Raw genomic sequence first — 19,332 nt, 5'->3', positions numbered from 1 at the left:
GTATAGCTAGGGATCAACCCAAGTCTACGATACAACCTGGAAAGCGCAGCCAGGGGATCACCCTAAGGCGATGCCACTTTTTACTTCAGAAAACTGACTGAATTGCAAGATAGACTCTTAAGGTCCAGTCACACAGGCCTCGATAACGAGAACAAGAACGAGATTGTCAAAAAAGTACGCCCTCGATTGGTTGAATGAGCGTGGGCGTATTCTGTGCGGAGCAAATCAACCATAAGAATGCGTTCTCTTTGCGTCGTTAGCGTTATTGTTTTTGTTATCGCTGCAGTGTGACTCGTCCTTTAGGCCAAATCGATCTCTGACAAAACATAGACTGGTCTCTGATATGGGTTCTTAAAAACATGACAACCAAAACAAGAACCATCACACAGCTTTGTTGTATCGTGTTGTGTTGTTTTTTAACAAGATGACCAGGTTAACAATCAGGGCCCTATTTCATGGCTCTGCTTAATGACAAATTCTGCGCTTACGATCACGATTCTCAACTTATGTGCAATCGCTTAACTTCTGCACTAGCCTAGTAACCTGGAGTACACATAAGCAGAAGCAAAAATATGCCGCTAACCCCCAGCGTAGAATTGCTGGCGTCCGTAAGCGCCGATTCTGTGTTTACGGTAAGCAGAGCAAAAGAAATTGGGCCAAGTACTTAGTCAATGTCAAGTGTTTCTTGCTATTGACTGAGGCCAAGTTCCTTCCAAGTTCACAAGGACATGTCACATATTATTGCTTAACATACCTCAGTCTTTTTCCTGTTTAATCTTAATATCAGGATCCAGAGTGTTTCTTGTATTCAGCAGTCTTGGCATGTTGACAACACACTCACTCTCTGTCTTAATGTTAGAGTTTGAAACATCATTCCCTCCTGCCACTGTGCTCTGCTCATTATTGCTTCTACTTCTTTCTTTGTGACGATCTTTGTCTCTGTCTGTGTGAGCAGACCTCTCGCCATGTTCCCCTCTGTCTCTATCTCCGTCTCTGTGTCTGTGGGGAGACCTTTCACCATGCTCCCCTCTGTCTCTATGGGGAGACCTCTCACCATGTTCCCCTTTGTCTCTATCTCCGTCTCTGTGTCTGTGGGGAGACCTCTCACCATGTTCCCCTCTGTCTCTGTGGGTTGACCTCCCCTCATGTTCCCCTCTATTTCTATCTCTGTCTCTGTGGGTAGACCTCTCCTCATGTCCCCCTCGGTGTCTATCATAGTAACTACCACCATCTCTGTCATCACCTTTTCTTCTATCATGTCTACTCATGGCTCTGTATCCAGTAGATCGATCATCTCTATACCTGTCAGGGTTTCTTTCTCTCCACCTCTCATTACCTTTGTCTAGTACCTCACCTCTACTGTGGTGCTGTTGACTCACAATGATTGGCTTCCGGTGGGGCCTATCTGTACCTCCAAAGCGAAGTTGACCAGATTCTTTCCTGCCACCAAATCCACCTCCTGCAATATTAAGTTACCATCAAAGGTTTATACGTGCACAAGCTACAGCATTTCGGGCTGCTCATGTTTAAACAAACACGCTTGATTCTTAAAGACACTGGACACTATCAAACACCAGTCATCCCACTTGCTGTATCTCAATGCATAAAATAACAAACCAGTGAAAATTTGAGCTCAATGGGTCATCGAAGTTGCAAGATAATAATGAAAGAAAAAATACCCTTGTCATACGAAGTTGTGTGCTTTCAGATGCTTGATTTCGAGACCTCCAATTCTAAATCTGAGGTCTTGAAATCAAATTCATGGGAAATTACTTCTTTCTTGAAAAACTATGTTACTTCAGAGGGAGCCCTTTCTCATGTTTTATACTACCAACCTCTCCCCATTGTTACCAAGTAAGGTTTTATGCTAATAATTATTTTGAGTAATTACCAATAGTGTCCACTGCCTTTCCAAGTAAGTAAACTGGATACACAAACTAATTGCAAAATAGATTGTATGTGATGCAACTATTATCAGGGTACTTAAATTGTACTTACATGTATGTAATTTATTTGTAAATTAGTTTGTTCAATTAACATTGACAACACATTATAACTTGAGAGAAGGATGCATACTTTTTAGAAAACCCATGTGCAAACCCCACCTCCAATTAAGTAAGCGACCATTTCATAGATTCAAAGAGGAGGTACATTCTACATTTTAGTAATCACTACATGTATTTAAATTATTAATGGCATGAAGGGCAGGAAAAGCTTACTGGGTTAGAACAGCACATTTTTTGAAAGTATAAGGCAATTTAAGAATCGTGTTACTTTGAAACAGTGTCATCATGGAACAAGATACAGTATGTTTTCATCCCCTTGAGAGCTGTTACTGTTACATGTAGAAACAATTCTCAGATTATAGTGGATTCAAATTACAGAATATTCTTCCTGCACTGACATGATCATGTACATGTAGCTGCTCAAAACACTGTAATCTAAACAACACTACAGAACTGTATAAAGATCTACATTTATATACTGTAGAATTAGTAAATTGAACATTCTAAATTCTTAATTGGTCCGAAGTGAGTTCAAGTCTTATTCTGAGGTTTTCTTTCTTGATTTGTTAAATGTTTAATACATTGAGCACATGTAGTCTATCAAGACACTGGACACTTTTGGTAATTGTCAAAGACCAGTCTTCATACTTGGTGTCTCTCAACATATACATGTACACAAAATAACAAACCTGCGGAAACTTTAGTTGTATTGGTTGTCAAAGTTAAGAGATAATTATGGAAGAAAACACACCCTTGTAAAGCCAAACAAAATAATATATGTGTTTCCTAGTACACTGGCCAAAAAATTAGGGTCGGTAGGGACGAAAACACATTTTATTTTGCTAAATTATTTTATTGCTTCAAAACTAAGGGTAGGAACGAATGTTAACAATATTTTTGCCCTTGCATGTAAATTTCCAGTAAATTCAACAATGTCCAAGTTTGACTCGAAAATCTCTTAAAATGACACAGAAAATAAGCCCCAAAAAGCAACCGTTCCGAGGTCAGTAAATTTCAAGTAACACAAAAGCAGATTTCACGCCTGTAGTCGTTGTTACTTTGCGTGCGACAATAAAATACAAGAAACATTGAACGCTAGAGGTCATTTTGGAACAATGCAATTAGCGTATTAAGATAAAACGCCCTCTATTGGTAAATCTACGCAAACCGGCAATAAACGCATGGAGACAAGACTCGACGTGTCACGTGGGAATTTTAGCGTGTTTCCAGGCGGTGCAAAAGCGAGGGCCTAGCGCAGCCCGTCGGCGTACATCGCTCAATCAACATCTGTTGTGCAATCTAAAAATTGAGCAGCGCAATTAACAGATTGCTAGCATTACGAACTCGCTCGTGTAAATGCATGCAGCGACCTCCCAACACATGCTACAGGTCGTCCGTCCGTCGTTGCAACACTAGTACTTGATCATTCAACCATGGATCAACGACGTCTTTTCTCGTAAGAAAATGTGTATTTTCTAATGCTTTATTTTAAATTTGAAAACATTTTAGAAAAAAGGAAACATTAAATATAAAAACGTTAAAATCGTGCAGTATTTTGTCATATGGGGAGTGGGATCGGGGTTGTTTTATTTTATTTTGTATGTAAATGTATAAAATTCCGTAGGGTCGGCGTGTTTTTCTAGGGTCGGTCGGGGTACCAGAAACACACATATTATTTTGTTTGGCCTAACATGAAGTTGTATGCTTTCAGATGTTTGATTTCGAGACCTCACGAGTGAGGTCTCGAAATCAATTCAAATATTTTACTGAGAAATTACTTCTTTTTCAAAAACAACGTTACTTCAAAGCGAGCAGTTTCTCACAATATTTGATACTATCAACAGCTCTCCAGTGCTTGTTACAAAGTTTTTGCTTAGAAATATTTTGATTAATTACCAATAATATCCAGTGCCTTTAAAGTAACGTTACAGAATTGTTAAGAAACAAAAATCGTGAAGATCAGATTTACATAAAACTTACACGGTCTAATGATTATGATAGTTGAAAACATCATTTGAAATATTTCTGTCTGAAATGTCATATTTGATGAGAAATAAATAATCTAACTTCACGTTTAGAGTTTATTGCTCAGTGAGCGTTTTATTCACTTTTAGTTTGGCATCGATGCAATGCAAAATTTGTAATCGGTTTTTCACTATTCTCTCGTGACACAGATGACCGGTCGATCTCAAACTTCTACAGGTTGGTCAGTTTATGTATATGGTGGATTACATAAAGTCCTTACACTGCCAGCAACTGTTTTGTTAGCAAAATCCAATTGTGTAATGTTCCTTTAAGCATTACGTAATGTACTTACCCAGTCTTCTAGGAATCCATTTTGACAAGGTGCGTTCACATTCCCAATCAACTAGTAGATCCCGTCCATCTAGCGCCATGTGATTGGCCTCAATCCGAGCTCTCATTGCATACCTGTGCTTACTGTACTCAATGAAGGCATACTGTTTGGACATCCCAGTCACTATGTCTCGGACTAAGCGTAATCTAACGATGTCACCATACTTGGAGAAGATCTGTTCAAATACATGAAAATAGCCAAGTAAATGAAGATGTATTTTTAAAACCATGAACCTACATTTGTATAGGATACAATTTTGAGCACTGGAGTTTGAGCATCAATGTTGAATAATAATGTCACAGTAATTTTGAGCACTGGCGTTTGAGCATCAATGTTGAATAACAATGTCACAGTAATAATCTATTGTGGTTAACAATATAAAAAAGGTTCTGACACCCTTTGAACCCCAAATGACACTAGTGTCTTTCCACTAGTGTCTTTCCACTAGTGTCTTTCCACTAGTGTCTTTCCACTAGTGTCTTTCCACTAGTGTCTTTCCACTAGTGTCTTTCCACTAGTGTCTTTCCACTAGTGTCTTTCCACTAGTGTCTTTCCACTAGTGTCTTTCCACTAGTGTCTTTCCACTAGTGTCTTTCCACTAGTGTCTTTCCACTAGTGTCTTTCCACTAGTGTCTTTCCACTAGTGTCTTTCCACTAGTGTCTTTCCACTAGTGTCTTTCCACTAGTGTCTTTCCACTAGTGTCTTTCCACTAGTGTCTTTCCACTAGTGTCTTTCCACTAGTGTCTTTCCACTAGTGTCTTTCACAAACAACAAACAAAGGCCTGAAGAAATACCAGCAACAGCAACTATGTTCTTGTGGTTAAGGAATAAACATAATTCAGGCCAGGCTGTATATTGCAGAGGCGTTAGGGGATGCCAGCACAACTCCCTGTGGGAGCACTGCTACCGGCCCCTGCATGATGATCGGGGAACCCGCTCGCCAGAGAGGGCGCTTTTTGGCTTAGTTCTTCTTGTACTTGTGTATTTAGTATGACTTGTTGAGTGTAAATAAAACTCCTGAACAGGGACAGAAAGGTCAGTTAATTGTGCCCTCTTGTGTCATTAAACTGTGTGCACTGCAACCCCGGTCCAGGCTACAATACCATTATGCATACATACAATCGACCGATCCATTAATCGATGCAGCATTGCGTATTGACCAAGCACAACCCAATGCACAATCAAAAGTCAGACACTATTATAAACTCCGACATTCCTGCGCGTATGATTGGCGAGCGATGCAGAGCTCTGAAGAATAGCATTGGAGCGGCTCACGGCATTGGAGCGGCTCATGGCATTGGAGCGGCTCACGGCATTGGAGCGGCTCACGGCATTGGAGCGGCTCACGGCATTGGAGCGGCTCACAGCATTGGAGCGGCTCACGGCATTGGAGCGGCTCACGGCATTGGAGCGGCTCACGGCATTGGAGCGGCTCACGGCATTGGAGCGGCTCACGGCATTGGAGCGGCTCATGGCATTGGAGCGGCTCACGGCATTGGAGCGGCTCACGGCATTGGAGCGGCTCACGGCATTGGAGCGGCTCACGGCTTGCTCACACGTGCCAATGGGCGGAGCCTAAAGCCCGGTTCATACTTCCTGTGAATGCGATACGAATATTGCTGCACAAATTCGCAACGAAAAGTTTGCAGCAGTTGAACTCCGCTCAACTCACTTGCGAATATCACTGCGAAAGGAGGGTTGTGCATCAAATTCACGCCAAATTCGCTTCGCATTCGCATTCGCATTGGCATGAAGTATGAACCGGGCTTAATGGATGGTATAGATGATAAACAAACCTTATTGAGTTGGTCTTGAGATGTCATTGTATCTAACCTCCCAATGAAAAGTGTACACTCTGGGTCACCTTGTACTTTCTTATTGGGCTTGTAGATAGCCTGTACAAACAAAAGTCACAATTATGTAAGTTCACATGGTGAATGTGGAAATAGACTAGGATACATGAGAGCCCTCTGGATGTCTATTTAGGCTGCCTTGGATTCATTTGGACACCAGGGTTACTACACCACTACATAGTACACTCGGAGATATAGTAATTGCACATGGATGCCCTATTTATTAAAGTAGGGATCAACATACACATTATTCTAGTGTTGTTTTCATTGAAGTTGATGTCTACATGTTTGTTTGTTATGAAAGCCTTCATAATCTCACCAACATAAGACATAAAGTATGATTCGAAGGACTATGCAGTAGGCAAACCATTTATAGCCAACCTCAGTGGTGACTGTAGTCAAACACCTGTCCATGCCAACCTCACTGGTGACTGATAGGCAAACCCAAGCCAACCTCACTGGTGACTGTAGACAAACACCTGTCCATGCCAAACTTACTGGTAACTGTAGGCAAACCCAAGCCAACCTTACTGGTGACTGTAGGCAAACCCAAGCCAAACTTACTGGTGACTGTAGGCAAACCCAAGCCAAACTTACTGGTAACTGTAGGCAAACCCAAGCCAACCTTACTGGTGACTGTAGGCAAACCCAAGCCAAACTTACTGGTAACTGTAGGCAAACCCAAGCCAAACTTACTGGTGACTGTAGGCAAACCCAAGCCAAACTTACTGGTGACTAAGAGCAACTATAAATATAAATATTAATAGTAAACTTGCGGGTACAACCAAGGGTAAAAACTCTTTTAAAGGGAGTGGTGGCTCTGAAAAGAGCCGGTTGGTCTCGACGTTTCAAACAGTATACTCTGCTCGTCTCAAGCAGAGTACACTGTTCGAAACGTTGAGACCAAACCGGCTCTTTTCAGAGCCACCACTCCCTTTAAAAGAATTTTTACCCATGGTTGTACCCGCAAGTTTACTATTAATATTTATATTTATAGTTGCTCTTATTCTCCACACCATGCAAAGCTTCAAACACCATTTACTGGTGACTGCAGGCAAACCCAAGCCAACCTCAGTGGTGACTGTAGGCAAACCGTAAGCCAACCTGAAGGCAAACAAAAGCAAACATAGATGCCTTGTGTGTATACCAGGGTTCGAACTTAGCAGTCGCCCAGTCGCCAAATGCAAGTGAAAATAGGGGTGGGCGAGTCAAAACACTTTCTCACTAGCCCGCCGGGTGAGTCAAATATTTGTTCCTTTTCAGTGGCAAAATCCCCCCAAAAAAAATTTACTAAAGCTTTTAAAATAGTAAGTTTGACAGTTTTAGATATTTGCTAGATTTATTTTTGATGCAATTGGGATCTGAATTGGTCCACCATGCAGTATGCACAGCACATCAAGTACACAACACACAAAGCCACCTGACCAACATTCCGCAAGCTGTGATTGGCCGTTGATGGCTGTTGATAATTCCATATTCATGATGTTCTTGACTAGATTTAAATGCAGTACACATTCACGAACGGAGTAAAGAATTGCCGCACGTTGTGCATTATGCCTGCAGATTGTGAACATTGGACAACCTTGGAGGAATTCTAATAACATAGACAACTTTTGCCAACAGAGGGCCTTGTGTGGCAAAGTTTGTTGAATTATATCTCGATGAGCGTTGTTGATTGATCATTGATTCATGAAGATTTTGATTGTTGCAAACAGAGTTTAAAACGTTTTTGTTTGTTTTTTGTTTCAAAAATTCTGTCATCTGGAAATAGTTTTGTTTTTCTTTCAAATATAAGAGTATGCTTATGAACAATAAAACAATTTTGTTAGTAGGCCTAATTGTTTGTCACGATTTATATGTTTAAAAAATAGATAAATATGTTTGGGGGCTGACTCCGCCTACCCCTTTTGTGATGTAAATCGAGGCAGACTTTGCCTACTATGCGTAGAGTAAACACATGTACGGTCCAAGTCGTGAGTTTGTACATTTCGAAGAAAAAAAAATTGCGTTTTCTGGCAATGCAGACCAGGTGTATTGCTGCAGGATGCAGCAAAACAACTAAAGATTGGGTCAGGTTGCATATGTTTCCTGCAGATCCCAAATATGGGCAGTTGTGGGCCGTAAAAGTCAAACTCACAACAGCAATAGTGGTCCGGTCCCGATGTCTTTTTCGGTGCTGTGCAGCGAACAGCAGCCGTGCTTCAAAATCTTCAAATACACCACACACATTTGACATGAAGAGCAAGGTTATTCTAAAACATTACGCCATCCCAACAACTTTTCCAGAGTGGGAAGTCAAAGAAGGTACCAGAAAGACGTGGCGAATCTAGAGGACGGATGCCAAACTTGAAAAATGTGGGTTAGTTTGGCGATTCACCATGCAGGGTAATTCGGGTTAGTTTGGCGATTCACCATGCAGGGTAATTCGGGTTAGTTTGTCGATTCACCATGCAGGGTAATTCGGGTTAGTTTGGTGATTCACCATGCAGGGTAATTCGGGTTAGTTTGGCGATTCACCATGCAGGGTAATTCGGGTTAGTTTGGCGATTCACCATGCAGGGTAATTCGGGTTAGTTTGGCGATTCACCATGCAGGGTAATTCGGGTTAGTTTGGTGATTCACCATGCAGGGTAATTCGGGTTAGTTTGGTGATTCACCATGCAGGGTAATTCGGGTTAGTTTGGTGATTCACCATGCAGGGTAATTCGGGTTAGTTTGGTGATTCACCATGCAGGGTAATTCGGGTTAGTTTGGTGATTCACCATGCAGGGTAATTCGGGTTAGTTTGGTGATTCACCATGCAGGGTAATTCGGGTTAGTTTGGTGATTCACCATGCAGGGTAATTCGGGTTAGTTTGGTGATTCACCATGCAGGGTAATTCGGGTTAGTTTGGCGATTCACCATGCAGGGTAATTCGGGTTAGTTTGGCGATTCACCATGCAGGGTAATTCGGGTTAGTTTGGCGATTCACCATGCAGGGTAATTCGGGTTAGTTTGGTGATTCACCATGCAGGGTAATTCGGGTTAGTTTGGTGATTCACCATGCAGGGTAATTCGGGTTAGTTTGGTGATTCACCATGCAGGGTAATTCGGGTTAGTTTGGTGATTCACCATGCAGGGTAATTCGGGTTAGTTTGGTGATTCACCATGCAGGGTAATTCGGGTTAGTTTGGTGATTCACCATGCAGGGTAATTCGGGTTAGTTTGGTGATTCACCATGCAGGGTAATTCGGGTTAGTTTGTCGATTCACCATGCAGGGTAATTCGGGTTAGTTTGGCGATTCACCATGCAGGGTAATTCGGGTTAGTTTGGCGATTCACCATGCAGGGTAATTCGGGTTAGTTTGTCGATTCACCATGCAGGGTAATTCGGGTTAGTTTGGTGATTCACCATGCAGGGTAATTCGGGTTAGTTTGGTGATTCACCATGCAGGGTAATTCGGGTTAGTTTGGTGATTCACCATGCAGGGTAATTCGGGTTAGTTTGGTGATTCACCATGCAGGGTAATTCGGGTTAGTTTGGTGATTCACCATGCAGGGTAATTCGGGTTAGTTTGGTGATTCACCATGCAGGGTAATTCGGGTTAGTTTGGTGATTCACCATGCAGGGTAATTCGGGTTAGTTTGGTGATTCACCATGCAGGGTAATTCGGGTTAGTTTGGTGATTCACCATGCAGGGTAATTCGAGTTAGTTTGGTGATTCACCATGCAGGGTAATTCGGGTTAGTTTGGTGATTCACCATGCAGGGTAATTCGGGTTAGTTTGGTGATTCACCATGCAGGGTAATTCGGGTTAGTTTGGCGATTCACCATGCAGGGTAATTCGAGTGGACCGTCCGTGATGCGCAGCAGCCGCAGTGCGTGCAGTCTGCTCCGTTCTGTACTAGACATCATACCGATCAGGTACGCAGACGTACTGTACGGGGCCAGACTACACATTTCCTCTTCAAATATAGCGCCTCTATTGACGTCACGAACAACGCCCTTTGGGGTCGGGCCTACTCTTAAATTTGTAAATAAAATTCTCATTTTTGAGAACCTTAAAGGGACACGTTGGCTTCGGGTTGCGCTTTATTGGGCGTTTTTGGGCTATGACAAGCGTTTGATGTAAAATGATTACGGTTGGAAAGATGTTAAAAAAGTAGAATATAATGATCTACACAAACATGCCTTAGAAATGCTTCGCTTTTGCTAACTTTCTCGAAACAAAATGCTCTGCCATTTGTGGGGGTCAAGATTTTGACTCCCATAAATGGCCGCCAAATTCACTAGTCTTATTTCCAGTCGCAGCCGTTGAACTATACGACTGAGCAATTATTAACCATTTTACGAACCCCATTTGTATCTATCTCTTCCTCCATGGTTACCAACAACAAAAAACAGTTCATGAACAAAAATAAAAGGGCCTACGTTGAATTAACTTTTTATAAATCTATCTAAGCAGCAAGTTCAGCCCACGTCCCGGGGCCGAGCGGCTGCCGTCCAGCGGGCCATCATCCCCCGCGGCCAGACCTCCCCAGACGCACTGAACTCCCCGTTCTTGCTCGTACGATGTAGGATTTTAGCGGGGCCAGTCTAGTAATGCGAATACTTTGTACACGAAAGAATGTCTAGTACCCGTTTTACTAATACTAATAGTGCATGTGATTCTGTAGTCGTGTGTCTCTTTTTGCCTCGGGCCTTTGCAGCAAAAAGACGAGATTATTTAATACTAACTAGCGAGTGGAGTTGAAACAAAACTACAGCTAGAGAATTCATCCTCTCATAAAACATCTGCTCAGACATGTCGGAGAGGCGTTTACCGTGTTTACCGCGTAAGTATAGTATGCAATTGCGAGTCACATATACCCCACAGTTCGTTTTTAGATACAAAATTACAGGGACTTTACTTCTCTGTCCTTTCTCTAATCTGTTTGCATGTACATGTAGAGTCACAGGGCAACAGGACAGTGGTGTCTATCTAATACTAGTCCATCGCCATAGGATAGATGTCACTTGTCTTATTTGCCAACATGATCCTTTCTTCGGGGTATACATTCATTGTTTTATAAAATAATGTTGATGTCTATTATGGGGATGTAATTCCTTGACCTTGGTCTTGGACGGTACTATTTGAGGTAGCTCCTGTTTACATTGCTCAGAATCATTTGACAGCAAAATTTACTGTGCGATGCATCTGAACAGGGAGCACATACTGCAAATGGTAGTTGGCAAGGAAAGCTAAAATAAAGTAATACTCTTGTCCACAAAAATGAAGCCTCCATAGGCCCTTTTCGAAACCACGGCTTCGGCTTTGGATTCGGCTTCAGACTCCGTCCTCTTGTCTGAATCCCTACGCAAAGCACGCTCAGTATTGTCCAAACATCTGCTGGGCCAAGCTAGCCCGAGCTGAATCCAAAGCCAAAGCCTAGGTTTCAAAAAGGGCCATAGTCTAGAAGAACTCTTTTCAAAAATTACAAAACAAAATCAGAAACGGGGAACAATTTTATTATTTTGTAACATTTTTGTATTGATACTTGATTGCCAGGTCACAGTGAAAGTTGGGTGGTGATGTGATTATTGAAGCCAGTATGGACAAGAAAGAGTACACGTACATCAAAGAAGTTTTCCAAGCACGGTTAGATGACAACCAGCTTCTTCGCAGGACAGGAAAACTCTGCTAATTAGGCCTGGGCGACCAGTGAAAATTACTAATCGACTAGTCGCACCTCCATCCAATAGTTGCGACTACGACACTAGTCGCGACAAATTTTTAATTATCACGATGCACTGTGGCAATGTGTGCCGCAAGCACAATATAGTCTAATTCAAGCGGAAAAGATTGAAGATTTGTGTCACTGATGTCTGACTGTGTTCTGTAAGTAAATTATGTTGTCATGAATAGTAATGAGCGACTAAATTGGTTCACCAAACAGGTAGACACAATTTTTTTTTTACTATTTTTGTAGCACGTTTAACCGGATAGTTGAAAACAATAGTCGCGACTCGACTAAGGATTCAATAGTTGGAGTCCGACACTAGTCGCCCAGGCTTACCGCTAATGGTGCAAGGATGGCTTCTACCCACAGCCGCCATCCCCCCCCCCCTAATACCACCACCACTACTACCAACAGAAGAACTTGTAGCAAAACACAAATCCAGATTTTCCACTTCTTCAATTTAATTTCCACAATTTGGCTACAAAAATGTCTGTACAGGTGTGCATAAGACATAAGGTCAGTGAATTGTTAGCATTATTGGCAAGTTCTAGAGTTTGTATGTAATCAAATAGAATCTTTGTCACAAATTTATAGGAACTTTATAAAACAATATGGTCAATTTATTGAGACATGTTTTTACAATTCACAGCAGTACACGATGTATTTGCAAACATTAATTAAATTTGTCCTTTGTCAAAGAACACTATAGTCCCATGCAGTATCCTTAGTAATAGTTGGTGTATCTCCTCAATGACAATTTGGGCTAAATTTGGCAATAAAAGCTGCAAGAAACAGTGAAAGAAAAACACCATTGCAGTATAGAAACAAGTCCTTTGACATGCCTCTCATCATGTAGACTTTATCAAGTGAGTTTTATGATCACAATTTAGTAATTACCAACATCTAAGGTATAAAGTCCCTTTAGAGAGACCAATGCCTTAAATCGAGTGATTTGGTTGTAAAATGCATTGTATGGTTAGAAAGGATGTTTTAAAAGTAGAATAGAATGATCAACACAAGTATGACTTGAAATTGGGTGGTTTTCCTTTAAAACTTTTACTTATTCGAACTAACATGGTCTGCTAGTCAACAATATGACTAGTTCTAAAACATCATTCTGACCATGCATTTTATAACAGGCATGTGGTTTGAAATCAAAATACACTTGCAAGGGTTAAGGTTAAAAAATTGAAATGGCACTGTGTTTATCAAACTTGTTGCATCTATGATCCATGTCTCTTTATGAATACAGAATAAAGATATTTCCGATAAATTTATTTGAATACAGATTGTTTATGTTTTTGCATTTTGTTGTTCTTGTGTGTTTTTTGTTACAAAATATCGAAATCTCAAATAATACAATAAATATGATTGTATAAACAATTGGCCATGTACTTCAAATTAAACTTAATCATATGTCGTTGTGATGAAAACAAACTCTGCTCACATCACATTCAATGATTTGTTGACGTAAGTAATGTGCAAAAAAAAATAATAATAAGTTTAAGTATTGACATGTGTTAATTTAGGAATAAGAATCTACTTGTTGACAACGGGAAATATTGCCATTTGTTAAACCTGTTTTGCATAAATCATGTGTAAATGAAAGTTGAAACTATCTGGAAATATACCCCTGATTTTACAAACACAGTAACCAGGTAGTGTTACTCTATTTCCAGTACCATTCTGACATGACACATGTTGTCTGTGAAGGCTGGCTGGGTGGCAAAGTCATTTGTTGTGTACATCATGCTGCCCTGGTGTACATGTCATCCCTGTGATGTCGTGCCAACTCTAATGGTGGTCCAGAACAAGGTGCCTCAAGATCATTTCAAGTATAAACACAACAATTTTTGAAACAATTAACAAAATAAAAATTGTATATGGAATATAAAACCCATGCACTTGATGTTGATTCATTAAAGTGACATTTTAGCAAATACTACCTCCCTGCAGCCGATTTCTCACGAAACTTTACGCAACTGCGTGAGTCCACTTGCGCAATTTTAATGGCGCAAGTTGCTCCATAAACGTTGCACAAGTGGACTTACGCAGTTGCGTAAAGTTTCGTGAAATCGGCTGCTGGTCAAAGACATGATGTTATTAGGATATGGCTGTTCAGTGTGAAGTATTTTGGTAATGCAACGTTGGCTAAGGAGGCTGTTTACAAGTCACTACAATGAATGAAAGCTTAAATTTGTGTTTCCTTATTAAATGTTTGTTTACACATTTACTTTGTTTCCTTTTTTTTTTTTGGGGGGGGGGGACACAGATCAAAATATCATGTAACAAAACTGGACTGCTTTGACAGTACATGTGTATATTGTTATACATGCACATGCCATTGACAGTATGAAATAATCAGTCTCTTACTGCCAAGTTTGAGAAGTATTCATGCGGCCTTTGTTTGCAGCATGACCTGTCCTGTTGTATTGGCATCTCCCTACAGTTGGTACAAACCCACCAGCTTGGCAAGAGCTTTGCGGAGGTGGATGATGTGGACTTGGAGGTGCCGGGTTTGATGAGGTCTCCAAGATGTTTACGCCAAGTCCTGGCATCTGCTCACATAGTACCTTCAACAAGAAATTGAAAACCATTGATATAACTTATTATATTAGTTCTCGAAAATTCTATTTTTTATTGTTTGAAAGGTCACACTTCTTTGAAAGAATTTGGGTTGACTTGGGTACGAGTTGACTTGGGTACAATATTTTGGGTAAACTGTTAAAAATATACAAAAAACATTTCATAAATCTGTACTATTTTTAAAATGTACTTCTACAATTTTTACAAAAGCCCTCCCTTTCCCAGCCAGAACAACGACTCTTTTAATTGTTTGTAGCATCAAAGTAAATTAGGGTAAATTATGCCAAGTCATTAGTACGCTGGGCACTCGATTCAAATCCCCACCCCCATCTATGCACCGAGTGAATAGATCTACAAAATTATATGTAAACTAGTCATAGTACATGTACATTATGTACTCTCACAACTCAGTGCTGCGGCTGTCTCATGGCTGTGAATTTACGTGTCATGTCCACAATAATAACTAACAATAACATTGCATTGGGTATAAACAATCACGGTCCGTTCTCTCTCTCTCGTCAGCTAGTCCATGTCCCACTACATTATTCTTACCCTGATTGGCGTGTCCTTTCCTTCTTTTTGGACGTGTCTTCAATCATCTCTTTGCGTAGAGCAATGAGCTGAATCTGTGTTTTTCGGCGATCCATTTTGACAGCAAAATGGTGTGTTTACATTTCACACAACGTCGTATGGTAGAGAACGGTATATTACCTCGTGTTCTTCTGGTAGGTTTACCAGGCCATTGGCTACGGCGCCAGCCTAACTGCTGTGCATCGCGCATAAACGGACGATCGTTTTGACGGCTTGAAAAGCGTATATATTTCGCGGGCCATGTTTCGGGGTCAGAGGTCAGTGTTTGTTTTTTTTAATTACCATTCACTAATTACAACACATTAAATGTGTTTTATTGCAAGAACAACTCTTAATAAGTATAAGGAACACCCTCAAACGTGAAATTTTGTGAAATCTGAAGGCAACGTGTTCCTTTAATTAACTGTTTATTCACATTCCACTCATCAAATCAAATTAATGACAAAAGCTTCATTTTGAAAAAAATACCACTTCCAGGTGACTTTAAATATAATGTGCGGGCTAGTGAAAAAACCTGCAGGCCATCAAGAATTTTGGTTGATTCGCCCGCCGGGCGATTGAAAAAAAAAGTTAAGGGAAACCCCTGCATACCTTGATGGCTCTTTCAACTGCTCTATCATGAGGTCTAGTATCTGTACCATCAATGCTCCCAGCTTTCAGTGGACAGTATACACAAACAAGAGGCTCCCATCGGGCACCAGACTCCATGGCTTAGTTCGTAGTATCAATGCTGGTTTTTCTGTATCATAGGCCTACATGTGTATTTAACAAATTGGGTTAATGGTTAATACATTGTGTATTTTTATTATTACAGACAGCTTGAAAAATGCAATCATAAGGTTTTAGAGACTTACATACATACAGTATTTGTATTTGGGTGTCCGAGTTACAAGTGTCTAACAAAAAAAAAACCAAGGTTAAATTAATGTTTGTTGTTTTGTTTTATAGGGGTAGCCATGATGACGCTTGACTCAAACTGCTTCTTTGCCTTAAATACACAAGGTACCTTCAGGAGTTGAAATCATTACCTTTTGTTGAGTGAAATTAAAAAACATCTCCCAAAAATGAAATTTCTGCTCAGTAATCACTGTTGTTTTTCTGTAGCGACGCACGTTTTTTGACTTCTTAATATGCTCAACGCTTTATTTTTTGGGTCACGAAGCGCTGTACACGCAGGTACCAGCCTACTAGATCGACGAACTGCCGAGCTGCGGCCGAGTCGGACTAAACCAATCTGTGAAAGGGGTGTTACAAACAAGGCAGTGCGGCAATGCGTGGGCGCTGTCCGTTTACAATACCCGCCATTCAGGCATATAGCTTGCACGCACTACCTTTTAACACCCCTTTCACAGAATGGTTTAGTCTAACTCGGCCGCAGCCAGCAGTTCGTCAATCCAATATGCTGGTACACGCAGTTCAGCGCTTGGTGACCAAAAAAATAAAGCGTTGCGCATATTAGTGAGAAGTCAAAAAATGGGTGATGCGGCAGAAAAAAACCCAGTGAGTACCGAGCAGAAAATTGCATTTTTTGAAGATGTTTTTTTTAATTTCACTCAAAAAAAGGCAATGCAAGCATTTATGATATATGTACATATTGAGTGTGTTGGGAAGGTTTTGGTTGTGTAATAGTACAAAGGAAACTTCAGTTATTTTTATTGGTGGCTTTAAATGGTCGTAAATATAAAACTTTCATCTACACCGATTTAAAAAACGTATAGCGTAAAGGAGGTCCAAAATATTAAACTAGACCCCTATTAAAGGCTCACGGGGGGCCTTATATTTATAGTTTCTAGAAGTAGCCTTGTGATATCTCCAGATTCTTATCAATGTCTTGGGACAAAATATTTGTTAAATAAACCGTAATTGAATGAGATTGTTGATTTATTTTGCATATACTAGCTTCTGAATATTCAATAAAATACCAACCAATGAAAGGTTTGAAAACATATGACGTCTCTCCAACACTATTCGAAACCTAAATGTCGTAAACGCATTAAATTAGCAAAATGTAAATAGTGGAGTATCACTCGAAACAGAAAAACTAAACTTTTTAAAGATTTCAACACACGAATCACACGAGTCACGACACGATGAATGAAGTGTAAGTGTCATAGTTGTGATAATCCAGGCTGGAGGGTTACGAGATTGTTTCGAGCGGCAACGGTTGATCTGGTCCAACACGTACAACTTCGACAGCTAGTCTCCAGATTTGCCCCATTTTTACCACTATCAAAAATCATGACAAAAATTCTGAGGGTACGAACTTAATACGCAATGTCATGAATGTCTAGTGCAGCCTGCCATAATACTCAAAACACCAATTGAGGAAATATTTCGAAGAAAAATTGACAAAAACTTACCAGAACCGGAGCGATTTCACAGGTTCAAATGTCAAACCTGCGTGGGGCGGATCTTCGGCTCTACGTGTGTGATGTGTAGTTCAAAAGGTCGTGGCAATGCGTGGGGTGGTGTGCACAGTTGCGGGGCAACACAATGAACCCCACCTTTTGAACTACACGTCACACACGTAGAGCCGAAGCTCCGCCCCTACAGGTTCAACATTTTTGAAACTGTGAATTTCGCTCCGGTTCTGGTAAGTTTTTGTCAATTTTTCTTTGAAATATTCCGTCTTTGAAATATTCCGTCAACCAATGGTGTTTACAGATAGTACTGTGGCAGGCTGCATTAGACATTGCGGATTAAGTTCGTACCCTCAGAATTTGTGTCATGATTTTTGAAAGTGGTAAAAATGGGGCAAATCTGGTGACTAGCTGTCGAAATTGTACGTGATGGACCATATCAACCGTTGCCGCTCGAAACAATCTCATAACCCTCCAGCCTGGCGGCCGTTGGGAGGAGGGTTACGTTATCGCAATAAATAAGTGTCATTGTAAAAATGTTGGATAGATGATTTAAAAAAATAATAATTAAATTTTTGATTGTGAAAAATTTTCCTATTTAGTTAGGCTGTTATCCTACTGGCATGACTGGTTTGGAAGAGTGAAAACACATGACACCAGGAATCAGGATAGGATACATCCTCAAGTCACTGTCTGTCAAGACACTTTAGCAAGTGACAAGACCAAGAGATAGGCCCTACTTAGCCCACCTTGTTGAGCTGTTAATGGCTCCGCTTTTACATCGGTCTCATCACTGTCACCAGCAGTATTCATGGTAATGGATGGTGACACTGACAGTGATGAAACCGAGGCCCTACCTACCTATCCCTTTTTGTACAAACGTACAAATGAGTGAAAAAGTGGTGGCGCCGTACGGAAAGTCCTTTACAAAACTTGAATTACAAACTAGAACTTGAGCATGTCCACTTCACTTTTACCTTGGATGTTTATGTTCCTGCCCTGCCCTGCTCCTCTGGGGCCCAGCTGCTCATCTGCGATGACTCAATCGTCGCGACATCATGCTCGAACTACTGTTCAGCTAGCTAGCCGTGTTTCCGGCCGGGTTTCTGGCCCGATGTCTGGCCGCGTATTCAGGAAATGGAGGAAAATAGAATCCATGCAGTTAAAGGTGGTAACATTTCGGACCCCCCTCTTTTCTAATTTTAACGAATTTTGTAATTAATTTATGGTTTTACCAGTAACTTTTTTTTAAAATAAGTATAAAAGAAAATATCAATGACCTAACTCTAACTCAGAGGTAACATTAAATTAAAAGGTAGCATAAATTTAGTATAAGTCAAGTCAACTTAGGTCAGTAATTATGTGAACAAATTCTAGTGGACACTAAAACCTTTTACTTGGTAACGAGTAATGGGGAGAGGTTGATAGTATAAAACATTGTGAGAAACGGCTCCCTCTGATGTGACGTAGTTTTCGAGAAAGAAGTAATTTTCCACGAATTTGATTTCGAGACCTCAGGTTTAGAACTTGAGGTCTCGAAATCAAGCATCTGAAAGCACACAACTTCGTGTGACCATGGAGGAATAAGTGTGACCTTGCTCTATGGTGTGACAAGGGTGTTTTTTTTTTTTTTTCATAGTTATCTCGCAACTCCGAAGACGACCGATCGCGCTCAAATTTTCACAGGTTTGTTATTTTATGCATATGTTGAGATACACCAAGTGAGAAGACTGGTCTTTGACAATAACCAATAGTGTCCACTGCCTTTCATTCGCTCGGCCCCACAGCGGCCAGTCTATCCAGGAGCGCGAATTGTTTTTTTCCAGGATGGTAAAGGCCAAGATTTGCATACCTCGCTCTCATTGGCTGAGTCTTGCT

At 40.8% G+C, this 19,332-nt stretch overlaps 1 protein-coding gene across 1 annotated transcript; it reads right to left on the bottom strand.

The window, feature by feature from the left end:
• Nucleotides 1-539: 539 nt before the first annotated feature.
• LOC117299393 (U11/U12 small nuclear ribonucleoprotein 35 kDa protein-like) lies at nucleotides 540-18,557 on the bottom strand. Its single transcript, XM_033782933.1, has 5 exons — nucleotides 18,432-18,557; nucleotides 15,686-15,846; nucleotides 6,160-6,258; nucleotides 4,324-4,537; nucleotides 540-1,459 (listed from the first exon to the last, which is right to left on the bottom strand). The coding sequence occupies exons 2-5, from the start codon at nucleotides 15,800-15,802 to the stop codon at nucleotides 756-758; spliced, it is 1,134 nt and encodes a 377-aa protein (XP_033638824.1). The 5' UTR covers nucleotides 15,803-15,846; nucleotides 18,432-18,557; the 3' UTR covers nucleotides 540-755.
• Nucleotides 18,558-19,332: the final 775 nt, after the last annotated feature.

Source organism: Asterias rubens, chromosome 14, assembly GCF_902459465.1.
Source record: "Asterias rubens chromosome 14, eAstRub1.3, whole genome shotgun sequence".
In the NCBI taxonomy this organism is placed as follows: domain Eukaryota; kingdom Metazoa; phylum Echinodermata; class Asteroidea; order Forcipulatida; family Asteriidae; genus Asterias; species Asterias rubens.
The sequence above is the reverse complement of the archived record's forward strand: the minus strand, read 5'-3'. Positions and strand labels throughout refer to the sequence as shown.

Coding starts and splice junctions, on each gene's coding strand:
- LOC117299393 (XM_033782933.1), bottom strand. CDS start 15,802: ATGGAGTCTGGTGCCCGATGGGAGCCTCTTGTTTGTGTATACTGTCCA. Junction 6,259..15,685: donor CAGTTGAAAGAGCCATCAAG/GTATGCAGGGGT, acceptor TTGTTTGTACAG/GCTATCTACAAGCCCAATAA. Junction 4,538..6,159: donor CTCAAGACCAACTCAATAAG/GTTTGTTTATCA, acceptor GTATTTGAACAG/ATCTTCTCCAAGTATGGTGA.